The sequence below is a fragment of the Toxotes jaculatrix genome, chromosome 4, assembly GCF_017976425.1.
Source record: "Toxotes jaculatrix isolate fToxJac2 chromosome 4, fToxJac2.pri, whole genome shotgun sequence".
Taxonomy (NCBI): Eukaryota; Metazoa; Chordata; class Actinopteri; family Toxotidae; genus Toxotes; species Toxotes jaculatrix.
In genome coordinates this window covers 11,827,249-11,840,298 of record NC_054397.1, presented here as the reverse complement: position 1 = coordinate 11,840,298, position 13,050 = coordinate 11,827,249, and the positions used below count along the sequence as shown (strand labels likewise).

General features: G+C 38.5%; 1 protein-coding gene across 1 annotated transcript in view; it reads left to right on the top strand.

The window, feature by feature from the left end:
• ctnna2 (catenin (cadherin-associated protein), alpha 2) overlaps nt 1-13,050 on the top strand; it is a 319,620-nt gene that overhangs the window by 15,672 nt on the left and 290,898 nt on the right. The window contains exon 2 of the mRNA XM_041036605.1: nt 9,326-9,432. Coding sequence (XP_040892539.1) covers nt 9,331-9,432 — 102 coding nt within the window. The 5' untranslated portion in view covers nt 9,326-9,330. The remainder of the gene's footprint in view (nt 1-9,325; nt 9,433-13,050) is intronic.

Here is a 13,050-nt window from a genome sequence, read left to right as displayed (position 1 = left end):
CGTTAAAACACCAAATAATATTCAGGAAGTAACTTAACAGAAAAAGGCACATCTGGCAGCTCATGACACACAGAGGGTGCCTGGATAATGATGGCATTACGCAGAACTAGCCTCCAAGTGGCAAGAGCATAAAATGGATATTAGATCTGAAATACAACTGCAAATGTGTTATTTTGTTACTACCTGAATTTCTAATGCAGATAAAGAATGCTCACAAGACTTACTTTTCTTAGATGTCATAGTTTTCCTTTTTCAATATTCATGACAGGCAGACTAAAAATCCAGGTTCTGGATCACTGGTTTTTAGCAGAAATGCTCCCTGTGGCCTTAAAAAGAGCCATTCTTCTACTTTCCCTGGGAGATTTTGGATTTGTACTCAGCAGTAAGTTCACACGAGGGTGCAGCTCATGCCAGGGTTACCCTGCTACCACTCAACCATAGCCAAAAGGGAGTCAAGTTTTGCCTTGCTGCGATGAAAAAGCACACGTTTCTCAAGGTAGTCTGCATTTGATTTCCTACAACGCGAGTCAGAGCACTCGCGTTGGGTTGATGATAGGACTGTTTTGTAAGATGCTCCTCAGGTGTGTAAGATGTGTCAGTTCATCTGACAGTAATCAAAATGTCACTAAGGTGTAAATAAATCTGAACCTGACAAGATTTAATCCACGAGTTGTAGAAAGGTTGCCGGTGTTCACTGTTGTCTGAGAGGGCATCTTAATGGACTGTCAGAGGCCTTTTCTTTTAGAAAAACCACAGGTTTAAGACCAACTGACATTAGCATTCACGTAGAGCTGCAACAGTTAGTCAGTTAACCGATAAGATGGTCAACAGATCATCTGTTTGTTTTTGGTTTTTTTGTTTTTTTTTTTTGACATTTTATGACTGAAGACAAATTCATCAATAATGTAGTTAATCATTAGTTGCAACCCTGGGTTCATGACAGCAACAGTTTTAATTTATGTGAATGGAAATGTTGCAACTGGTGGACTTTGTCAATTCAGTCAAGCTTGAGTTACACTTCAAGCAGTGAAATTTGCACCATGGACCAAAAAAAAAAACAAACCCACAACTCTTAACACAGTTTGAAGGGACTGTCACAAATTACATTCCAAAATGGGTAGAAGCAATCTTTTTAGTCAATGTGGTTTTACACCCTACTTCTCTAGTCAGTCTTGATGCATGATCAGGGACACACAGTGTTCTTAGATGTGCTTTGGTGTTAGCTGGTGAAGTAGTTGCTTGCTAAGTGGTAATTGGCTAGTTTACATTTTTGCAGCTCCTACAGTTGTTAACTCAATGAATAATTATAACTGATTAACTAAAATTATAAATAAAAGAAATCACAGTGTTTGAATTTCACCTCTAACTGTTGTTTCCTTTGAATAAAAATGCATAGATTCCACCTTGGTCTCTTGAAGCACTTTCTAAGCTCTTACTCTTGTAAACCAAAGAGAGGCTTGACATTAGATGCAGGAATACAAACATTCAGACCACACACACACACACACACACACACACACACACACACACACACACACACACACACACTCACAAACACAAACAAGCGCGCACAAACAGGTATTCCAAACACGCATTCACAGTTCAGTTGACACCTGGTCGACTGAGGTAATTACTTTACATCCGTTAGCAGTTGTCTCTCTGCCATGTCATCAGCATTATTTCTGGGAAGAGCTGACATAAGCAGAACCTCAGGTAATAATACAGTTTAATGGGCAATAAAAAACAAACAAGTATCAAGAAGACCCTACATTAGGTGACAAATGAGCTGACTTATAGGGAATGGCAGCATGTGGCAAGCTCGCTACAGATTCCATTGTTACCGCTCCTACACTGTTGCCACCCGTGCGTCCTTATAATAAAACATATGCTGCTCAGTTAGCAGTGACAGGATGTTAAATGTTTGTCCTGGTGCTCTCAGTGTCTGTGTACACAACCGTCATTTCTCTTCCCAGCATTCACAGTTCAAATCCCATAATGGATATTATTAGATGAAAAGAGCATTTTGAGGAAACAAAATCAAAGTCATCGAAAGTAATCACAGCAAGAAGAATTGTGTGGATAGTTATGTAACTTTGGGGGTGAAAAGTTTCATATCTTACCCTTCTCAACTCTAGCAGTGACTTGCTTACATACTCTATCACAGTTGTTCAAAATTCAACACCGGTGCTTGGTTAGAGGGGGAAGAACAGCAATGCAGCTTTGAACTTGCTTTGCAGGAGAAGGTGTGCGAAGCCAGAGAGCTGATACAAGGTTGTATGATTTGTCAGCAGTTAGTTTATTGTTTCAGCCAGTTTATGTGTCTGTTTCTGTATGTATTCTGTTATCCTTGCATATTCACAAGCATAACGAGAGTTTACAATTTAGAGTCTCCAGTCGACCCAACACAAAGTATATGGCTTTAGATTGTTGGGGAAAACCAAAGTACCTGAAGTAAACCCACTTGTGTAAGGGAGGGATATGGATATTCCACATGAGCCTACAGTGCTAACTGCTGAGCATCTGTGCTGCCCATCTGTGTGGTTATGCCAGTAGAAAGCGTTTCTAAGCAAGAACTCACATGAGCAACAACATCATGGCCGTAATCAAGATGTTTGTATTTTATGTGCATATTTTAATTTCTCTGCTAAATTAGTATTATAATGGATTCTTTTTAGGCCATGAGGTTTAATGCTGTATCATATTTTCTTAGTTCACTGCAAACCAGTACTCCATGATGCCAAACACTCCTAATAGTTTGTTAAATGGTATCCACACCTTGAGGGGTGTTCAGTGCTGTACACCTTTATGGCCCTGTTCCACCACATGACACAACTTGTCTCTTCTCACTTTTGAATCCAGATATTTGGTTTTTCACTGCAGATATTACATGTATTACATATTACACTCGATGTGGCGTTGTTAATAAGGCAACACTATATGAAAATGAAAACTATCAGACACCAGTATTATTCAAAACTTTTACCCAGTGGAAAACCACAAAAAGTTGAGCCAGTACCAGGCGGTGGAATAGGGCTATTAGCCAACTACATGTCATATCAACCAGTGGTACTAATGCGTTACTTACTAACAGCAAATTATGGAGAAAATTATCAAAGCAAATTATGAAAAATTATTTCGTGTTTAAAATGGAACTCCACTGTATTTTTTTCATTTATTCCTTTGCCAGTAAATAGGGAAAAGAATGAGGAATATTTAGGCGTTTCAAATCCAGAGAAGGCAGAAATGATTAATGAACAGAGACAACTGAGGTATTATTTACACCAACACACAAGGCAAGAAACCTAATTAACAATAGAGCTACAATTTGGCGAGCCGTCCTTGCCAAACTCAGCAGGCACAGTATCTGCAGGCTTAGTGATGAACTGAGCAGTGAGAATGCTGCTTTCCAGCACTGACACGAATCGCTGAACAGTAGCACTCAGTGAAACTAGCAGCACCTTCACCTGTGAACGGTTCATTTAAATTCTAGTTTTCTGTATATTGGTCATGAAACTGTACAGTAACTGGCTATAGGCCGCACTGATGTTGTATTAGATTTGTTGCATTTTATATACATGCAGTGGGCAGAATATTAGAAACAGCTTTCAGTATAATGCAATGACGTGCTTTATCACAGTAGCTCATACAGTATAAAATGAGTCTACACTGCATTAAAGTTGTAATGGAGTCATTATGAACACACCAGCATTGTAATATACAGAAGCCATGAGTGCAGCCAGCCAAGGAGAGCTGTTGTTAGCCTCAGACTGGGAGACTTAATTTACTTGAAGCTGTGTGCACCACAGCAGACCTGTTACTTATTATCAAACTCAGCTCACCCGGCACTAGTGTTTAGTCTAATCTTGCGGTCAGGATCACACTTCCCAATTTAAGCTCAGAGGTCTCCACAGAGAACCAACCTAATAACCTAACCAGGGTTTTAGTCTTCTGTAGACAACACTTTGGTCATAGAATAGCACTTACAGCCACCAAACACATGCTTCTTGATCAAAATAAGAGAGTGTACACTATTAATCTTAACAAAGTCATAAAGAAGTAGCTGGTGATGACAGGATTTGAACGTTAAAAGTAGTCTGTAATGCTGTACTTATACATTTTCTATTTTCCTCACTTTATTTAAAAAATGAATTTTTGTCTCTATTTCAGTGTTTAGCCTAGAGGAGTAGAATGTTTATGCGAAATGCTTGCGCTTTCTTTTCCAGAATAAATCCTAAAAACTCTAGCAGATGGCCCATTTTCCTCCCCGTGCATTGTGTTATTCTAAACCTTCTGAAACATCACCATCTTTCCCCAAAAGCCTGTCCTGGGGCAGAAGGAAACAGTCGTAAGATTTATTCGGAAAATAGATGGCAGCATGACAGTAAACAGTGCGTGCCTCATCTATACAGAGCAAAAGCAGGTATGCATACATTTATGACACCCCGTACAGAACACATATATAATATAATATAATATAATATAATATATAACAAATGGAAATGTTCATAATAATATCAAATGATTTTCTAGTCGCAAAACTGTGCACAATCAATACGTTGCCTGTGCAGTTACCTTTAAAAACAGACTTTACTGAACTTTCTTTATCAGTACTTGAATTTTTCTTTCGCTCATGCACTAAATAAATCATTTTCTGTTCTCCCTCTGTCTTCTTTTACTCTTCTCTCTGCGTCAGTCGCAGACGTACACACACAGTTGTACACAGCAGATGGCAGGACATTTCACGAATTACAACAACTGAAATGTGACTCATGCTCCTCACCAAAAACATGTTTTTTGAACAAAACAGATCTGAGAGGGAGAGACTTTACCCCCCGCCCATCAGCAAAAGGCTCGTTCTGTGGTGTGGGGTAGGGTACCTTGAAATCTGTAGAAAGAACGGAGTTATCATTTCGCGAATTTGGAGCCATGATCACAAGTGGACAAGGGATCTGAACCCCTTGCCACTTTGCCACTACCTAGAATGATTTTCTTTGGATTTATGTCATATTGCTTTGAAATCAGTGTAAAGCCTCTTCCTCTCTTACTTTTGTGGATTTTGTTTTCCAAAACATAGTGTGGCAGTGTGTGATACACTTGTGTTATACTACACGCTGTATTTGTTTGTTAAATAGTAAGTTCATCTGTTGGAAGTGGATGTGCTGTCTCAATGGTACATGGTACAGAGACCCATTAAATTTATTTCAGAAATGTATCCCCAGAAAGCGTTCAGTATCATCACATTTGTTGTTAAATGGTGCAGCTGAATGTGCTGAATAATGACATTACAGATGACAGCCTCTCTGACAGACGACAGTCATTCAGCTGTTTTCGCCCTAGCTTCGAGACAGACTCCCTCATGTAGAAACATCTTCATTGAATTCTGTTTTTCTTTCCAGCTTATCCCCTGCATCATCACAAAACATCCTTTTTGCAGGTTTTGCCGATTTAGTTTTATTCATAATGTGGCTACAGTGGATTACAGATGCATTGTGTACGTGACAATGCACTTTATGTTGTTTGGAGTCAAAGAAAAGATGCAGGTGTGAACAGCATACACTGACATGGTCATGACAGTTACAGAGATCTCCACCAACAATAAACTACATCACATGAGTCACCAGAACATTCACTTTCACTGGCAGTGAGATAATAGTACAGGGCACTGTGATTTGCATGCTGTGCTTGCAGTCTGCTGTTTTTCTGTTGAAGCCTCTATTGTTATGATGACAGCATGTTTATTTGAATGAGATAGTCACGTATCCTCTTCCTTTCACATTCAGGTAACATTCAGACTCTTTAACAGATCATTATTAAAGAGCATCATTATCAGCAAGAATTTTATTTCGTCCACAAATAAGGATTTTTTTTTATCATCAGATTATCTGCTCATACATGTTTTTTTTTTTTTTTTTTTTACTAAGCAATTAATTATTATTATTATTTTTATCTATGAAATGTCAGAAAATAATGAAGTGTTCATGTCCCATTTTCAACAAATCCGGGGAGACATGATAAAACGTCTTGTTTTGTCCCTCCAGCAGTTATTTAGTTTAAAATTATACAAAATCGAGAAACATTAAGTATTCGCACCACATAGACCCAGAAAAAAGTTTGGTATTTTTGCCTACAAATGAATTGATTATCAGAACAGTGGACTTCTCATTTTCTGGTCAATTAACCGACTAATTGTTGCTGCTCTAAATTTTATGTTCAGTTCTTTTAATGCTTAATTTGACATTAAATTGCAAATCAGTGACAAAGCATTACTTGCATAGTGTAGACTAAGTTAAACTGCAGTGGCAGTTTAACTTTAACATTTCCAATTATAACAAACACACTTACTACAACTTATCACTTATTACCAATATCTTGACCAAAAAAAAAAAAAAAATCTTTCAATTACTGTTTTAGTTACATTATGTGTCAAGAATAGTTTCATCCTTGGCATTTGAAAAGCTACACTCTCATACACCACTAAACTCAGGTTATCACATTACAGTGGTATTCCAGTAGTTTCCACAGTGCTGTTGTTTTCTGCTGTTTCCTTTAATGTCAGAAAGAAAAGCTGCCCAACTGCTCTTTAAAAAGAGAGGCTGTCATAGCTAGTCCCTATCTTGCTGGCTGCTAATGCAAGCTGTTTCAAACTGACGTCAACTCGACTGTTATTATAGAGATAGTCTCACCACTTTATTTGTCTTCCTGAACAGAAAAAAAACGACAGTAGGCGACAGTAGGCTGTCGTTTTTCAACAATAAATTCCAAAATGACAAAGAATGAAGTTTCTTTTTTTGGGGTGAAATTTATCAGACAAAAGCCTGAACTTTCACCAACATATTTAATTAAAGATTAGTAGCTACTGCTGCAAGTTCAATCAGCTATGACAAAGAGAGTTTTTTCACACTTCTAGAGAATGAATTTGAAAATTTTATCTAATTTTTTTGGCTCATACTCACCTTAGCACAAATACAAGCTTGTTAATTCACACTAGGAATATTTTCTAATTCCACTGTGCAAGTGTAGCCAACCCCCCTCTCCATCCTACCCCTCAAACTAATATGAGTAATTCTGAAAATATCAGAAATCACATGCATCACTCCGTCAGGTTTTGTCAAACTACTGATTGATGAGCTGTCACACGCACAGAGGTGGATTCATTGTCCCTGCCCTGGTTTCCTTGCAGGAGACAAAAATGAAATGACACCAGCAAAAGTGAAGGGCTGCAAATTTTATTTATTTAATTTTTAAAATGAAGCTTCATTCTCTTTTGAGAAAACTATAATAACTGGGTTGTAGATTAGATAGACTGACAGACAGCGACAGACATCCAGACAGATAGATAGACTTTATTGATTCACTCAGGGACATTGTGATGTTGCAGCAGTCTGAGGATAGCTATAGAATTAAAAATAAAAACAACAACTGCAGAATTGCAACCTGCAGAGCCAGATACTGAATAAAAAAAATACACAATATATACTTTAATTCAGTATCTGTTATCACTTTTTCACCTGGAACCTTTTATACCCTACTGTACATCCAAAAACAGTATTAAATGAAAATATATGCATCAAAAACAGCATTAATAATAATAACTGAATTAAATCTATGATATATACTGTATGTACAGATGGTAGTGCAGCAGTGTATTCAGCTGTCACACAGAGGTGAGTTGTTGTAGTGTTGTAGTGACAGCGGAGCTGAATGAGTCTAGTCTACTGTTCAAGTGGACACCCAAGTACTTATGCAACTCCTAGTCCACGCTATTAAGATAGTTCCTGCTGCTCCCCTCCAGTTAGCTACCAGTTCCCTGTACTCTGACTCCCACCCGTCTCTAATACACCCCACAACTGCAGAGTCTTCACAGGATGTCTGCAGGTGGCATAATTCAGAGTTATACTACCATCCAGATGAGAGTTGTTAAAACCCACATTAGGCTGGTAAGCAAACTGAAGATGGTCGAGAGCAGATTTCACCTGTGGTCTAAAGTGAGTCAGAGCCAGTCTCTTCAGTGCCTTCATGACATGTGACGTTAGTGCAACTGGTCTCAAGTCATTAGAGCCAGATGGGGCCAGAGTTTCATCAATAGTGCCAGATTGCCAGATTTCCTACTATTCATCCATCTTAACCCACTGTGTGTAGTAATAGGGGCCTCTGGCCCAGATCTGTCATTCTTATTCACGTTCTTTATTCCCTTCTGCCTCATTGACATTGGCAGTAGACTGGGCCAGTCCCAGCTGGCCCATTCTGAAATTGCTTACTGTAGAAACACATTCTTTCAGTAACAACAGACTGCTACCCCCATGCCAGCTGTTCAGTTCTCACATTCACCTAAAATAACCCCACTGAGCTAAAGGGTTTAAAAAAAAAACAAAAAAACGGTAATGAAAAAATATTCTCAAATTAAAGAGCAGATTGTCCAAAGAACTGTACAGAGCATATTGCAGAGCTCACCTCCATCTCAGGAGAATATGTTTTCACTTGTGACTTCTGGTTTTGCTGTTTTCTATAATACAGAGACAGGGCTCGTGGGAAGGTAGACAGACTATCTGATTGAGATAAATAAATGTAATTTTATCTCCAACTGTTTTCAAGTTTTTCTCTCCCCTTGCCTCCTTACTTTAACGTTTTTCTTAATTTGGACGCTCTCATAGTGTAATGCTACAAAATAATGCAGTGCTTGCACCTAAATGATTTTAAGAAATCAGAATGCTGCTCACACTCTCTCAAAAACAACATGGACAGCTGTAGGACAAAAATCCACTGAATGATTACTAGCTACACTAATGAAGAAACACAATACTGTTATCCCTAGATTTACTGTCACCTTACTCAATAAATTCCAGCTTTGGAGAGGTGTAATGGTAAAGATAATTAAGAAAGTTAATTACAGAAACGTTTAGGGGAGTGGCTAGCCATTAATTTATTGTTTGCTGGAATTATTGACTGTGCTTTATTTAATGTGCAGACACTCATGCAACCTTGTTTTGGTCCAGGCTTCGTTGTATATTATGGAATTGCTGAGATGTCTGTGTGGATTGAGTATTGACTCTAACTTTGTAATGAAATATGACCTCTGTAAATACTTGTGTCTGATTGGTTAAACGGTTAGGTTACGTCATCCAACAGCCTCCTCATAACAGAAGTACCTGTACCACTTTGAGAAGCTAAAGAGGAAGCTTACCTGCCCCCAAAAGTGATTTTTGATCAGTTCATTATAGAAAGTATATTGATTGACAGTGTTGTACAGTATGTTTTCATGAGCCAAAAGATTTTCAACATTTGTCTAACAACCTATCTGCTTTTTTTTTTTAATTTGCCCCAACAGAGACCATGACGACCGCCACCTCCCCCATCCTGTTGAAATGGGACCCCAAGAGTCTTGAAATCCGCACCTTGACTGTGGAGAGGCTTCTGGAACCCCTGGTCACACAGGTAGTTAAGTTCACTCTGTGATGCAAATCAGATCAGTGGCCACCCCAGTGAAACTCAAAACATAGCTGGAGTCTGCTGTTCACCTCAACTTGATTGATGGGTCTTTTCTATATATGTACTAGCACTAGATAAGAACTAAATCCAAATTTATAGTTTCTAATACATTTAAAGTTTTGTTAACAGTCCATAATGTTTGCTAGTCTTCTGAAGTCTGATGGCATCATTGGCAATGGACAAAATATGCTTGTTATAGCTTAGTATGAGTGAAAAATTGATTGCTTTCTGGTTGCACCTTGGCTGGATCACTTGTTACAAAGATGTTAAACTGTATTGGGTAACAGCCAAGGACTTTGGCTCATTGCCACCGACTTTGTTTGGCTTCCAAGCTGAACAGATGGCTGAACATGGCTTATTGTGACAGAGTCTATGACGAGGGTTGGGTATCGTTTCGATTTTGTGGAGTCTTCTTCAGAGTCTTCTTCATTTGCTTATTGGATCTGGTTCTTATCAAATTCTGGGTCACATTACACTCATATTATTCAACTAAGAAAACATGTTAGTGAAATCCACCTGGAGCTTCTGCAGATTTAGCTTCTGTGACAGAATTTTCACCTGACTCAAGAGTATGTGTGAAATGTTTATAAGATTTAGGATTAGGGTCAAGTCTTGGAGGGGCTTACAGGGTACTGAAGTATATAAGTTCCAAAGCATAGCTTGGGTTTTTAGATTCATTAGTGTGTTTGTCATACCATATTACAAGCACCTGAACGTACCATCTACTGCATTACATTGCAACAATAGGTAGTTATAATACAAAATGTTGTCCAAAATCAAAAATGAGATGCTGTTTACAGTGTTGAATTACATATCTCAAGCAATGTGTAATCCCTTTCGAGTTCAGTGCAAAACATTAAGAGAAACCAATGTCTGCCTGAAAGCCTCTCTAGGGAAGAAAACATGTTCAGAAATCTAAAAATCTTTGTTCTGCTTTGGGAAATAAATTAAACTCTGTTCCATTAGGGGAAAAGATTTTAACTGCTGGGTATGATGTCATTGTCCCCATCTGGAATAATACCAGGGACTTGCACATCTGCGACCATGGCCCTGATGGGATCGCTGAGTGTACCAGCAGCCTCCCCCAGTGGCCTGATATTCTTCAGTTGTCTGCAGTGTGTTTTTTTATTGAACATTTTTAATCAAACCCCTTTCTTTTAACCTAATTCATGGTTTCTGTGATGTTGTGGTGACATTCATCTTCTCTGTCATCTTTTTCCATATGTCTGGTTTAATTTAATGCTTTAAAGAGCTGATTTTTTTTTTATGCTCCTGCAAACAAGTATATTCTTTAGTGGCATTGTGTATTGCCTCAGCTTCTACATATCTGAAAAATGCTTTTTTTCACTTTCTTCAATTACATTTTATTCTGTTAAATTGAGTCTGAGTTTCTTTGGTGGCTTTTTGCTGAAGGAGGTTTCTTTATGTTTCATTCTCTAGGCATAGAATAACCTGTGGTACACATTGCATTTTGCCTTTTATTCATTCCTTTTTCTTGTCAAACTACGTGTATTTTGCTGCCTGTTCACGGTAGAGCTCTGCACGGACATGAAATTTTAAACCACAACTAACCTGACCTCATATAGGCCATTTTGACATGTCACAGTAGGAAAAGCACAGTTATAAATGATAAAATTAATGATGGCTGAATTCCATTTGGTTTGCTTTGGTTGCAGGGTCCTGGTATTGTGCATGCTGGCTCACTGTCACACTGTCATGGCTTACTGAATGGAACAGAGGCAGTGTTAATATAATGATTAACACTTACTATGGCAAGACATCTGCTGTGAAAAAGGTCTTTTCTTTGAGTCCAGCATGAACCTGACAGCTAACAAAATTTTTCAGCCTGAACTTCTCCTGAGCCAGAAGACGCTGTTTTAATATAAATCCCATCCCACCCCCAGTCTTTTCAAGACATAAAAGCCACTGTTTCATCAGCTAAAAGACATTTCTCTTGACTCCCGACGAGCTATCCCGATGATCCTTGGCCAGATCTGGAGAGTGTAACACATGTGATGACATACAAGATGCTGTCTGCTGTTGGCAGAGTGCTGGCAAGCCAAAACCTTGTCCCTAATACTGCAGTTTGACTGCTGCTGATAATTAGAGATGTTGCTGAGAAAGCAGTTTTCCCTTAATGTTGCTGGTGTGTGCTTCCAGCTATTCTCAAGTATGTATGTACATGCAACAGTGCATATACATTTAACAGAACCTATATGCTTTTTGAGGTTAAGTAGATTTCTTAGTGAATCAAAGGAACTGACCAGGCTCCTCTGAACACATACTAATTCAAATGTTTGGATTGTAATAGAGCAACAAGACACACCACTGCAGCTTGCCCTTGTTTTTCCAGAAATCCTACAACAAAATCTAGTTGACTTAATCACAGTAATCTCAAAATGAACACAGACTCCAGGTGGGACTTTACCTATTTATTCCGGATAGACATCCTTGGCAACTATCCCATTTCTCCAGGATGGCTTAATAAAGCTGCTTCATTGCAGGTAATGGCTGACCCTCTGACAGTGGTGGATATTAGATTTGGAAGGGCTAGATTTACTCGCAGTCCGGGACTTGGAATCCAGCCTGTTTACTCTTTGGTCCCCTAGAGAATGTTTAAGTTTGTAGACTTTTTAGTTTTTACAACAGCAGTACACAGCCCCTTTATCTTCTATTGTATTTGCTGTTGGAAACAAGGGATTCCATGGTAGCACAAGGATAGCCTTGAGACATTTCACTAAGCAACAAAAAGCTATTGTGCAGTTACACAAATGAATGAGATGTAGGCTGCTTTCAGAAAAAGAAATGAAATTGATGAACTCGACAATAAAAATTCTAGCTGTGCTGCCATAAGCAAGAATTAATCTTATTCCCATGAAGAAGAATGTTTTTTTGCAAGCTGTCATTCTATAGGAGCCCATTCCTCTGGTTTAACAGACTTGCTGGCATCAGTAAAGAATCCTCCACTTTGGGGTTTAGAAGGGTAATATGTCTTTTGAGTCCTACAGCTTCAAGTAACATCACAGATCCTTTGTGTTAAAGTCCAATTTGATATTTACAAGTCATGTTAAAACTGTAACTTGTGCCTTAGGTGTAGGTAATGTGTCTCAGTCCAAGCTTCTCATTAAGTTTGTGTTCTGGTTTGACCACATTGACAAATGCTTTCCATTACACCTCAGTGATCCAGGCTTTGGGGATAAAACATCTTCATTTTTCTATTGATATCAACATAAAATTAACCAACATGACTGTAAAAGGGGTCTGAAAGCTTTCGAATAGGGTCTGTGCAAGCATGCATCACTTAAACTGCACAGCATATGGAAGAAAGTGGTGCTGTGTATTTTTGGTGTGAAAAGACATAACATGCTTAAGCGCAAACCCTAATCATCTTTGAGACCATAATTGCTCTAGATTGCTTGTTTGATCTTTCTGATTGCTTGAATTTTCCTGCAGCAGCTCATTTTTGTATCCTCTCACACAGACAAGTTAAGTTTGTGACAAATCACCAAAATACGAAATAGTCAGGGAGAAAACAAATATTTTGCAGCCAAGGAAATCGCATTG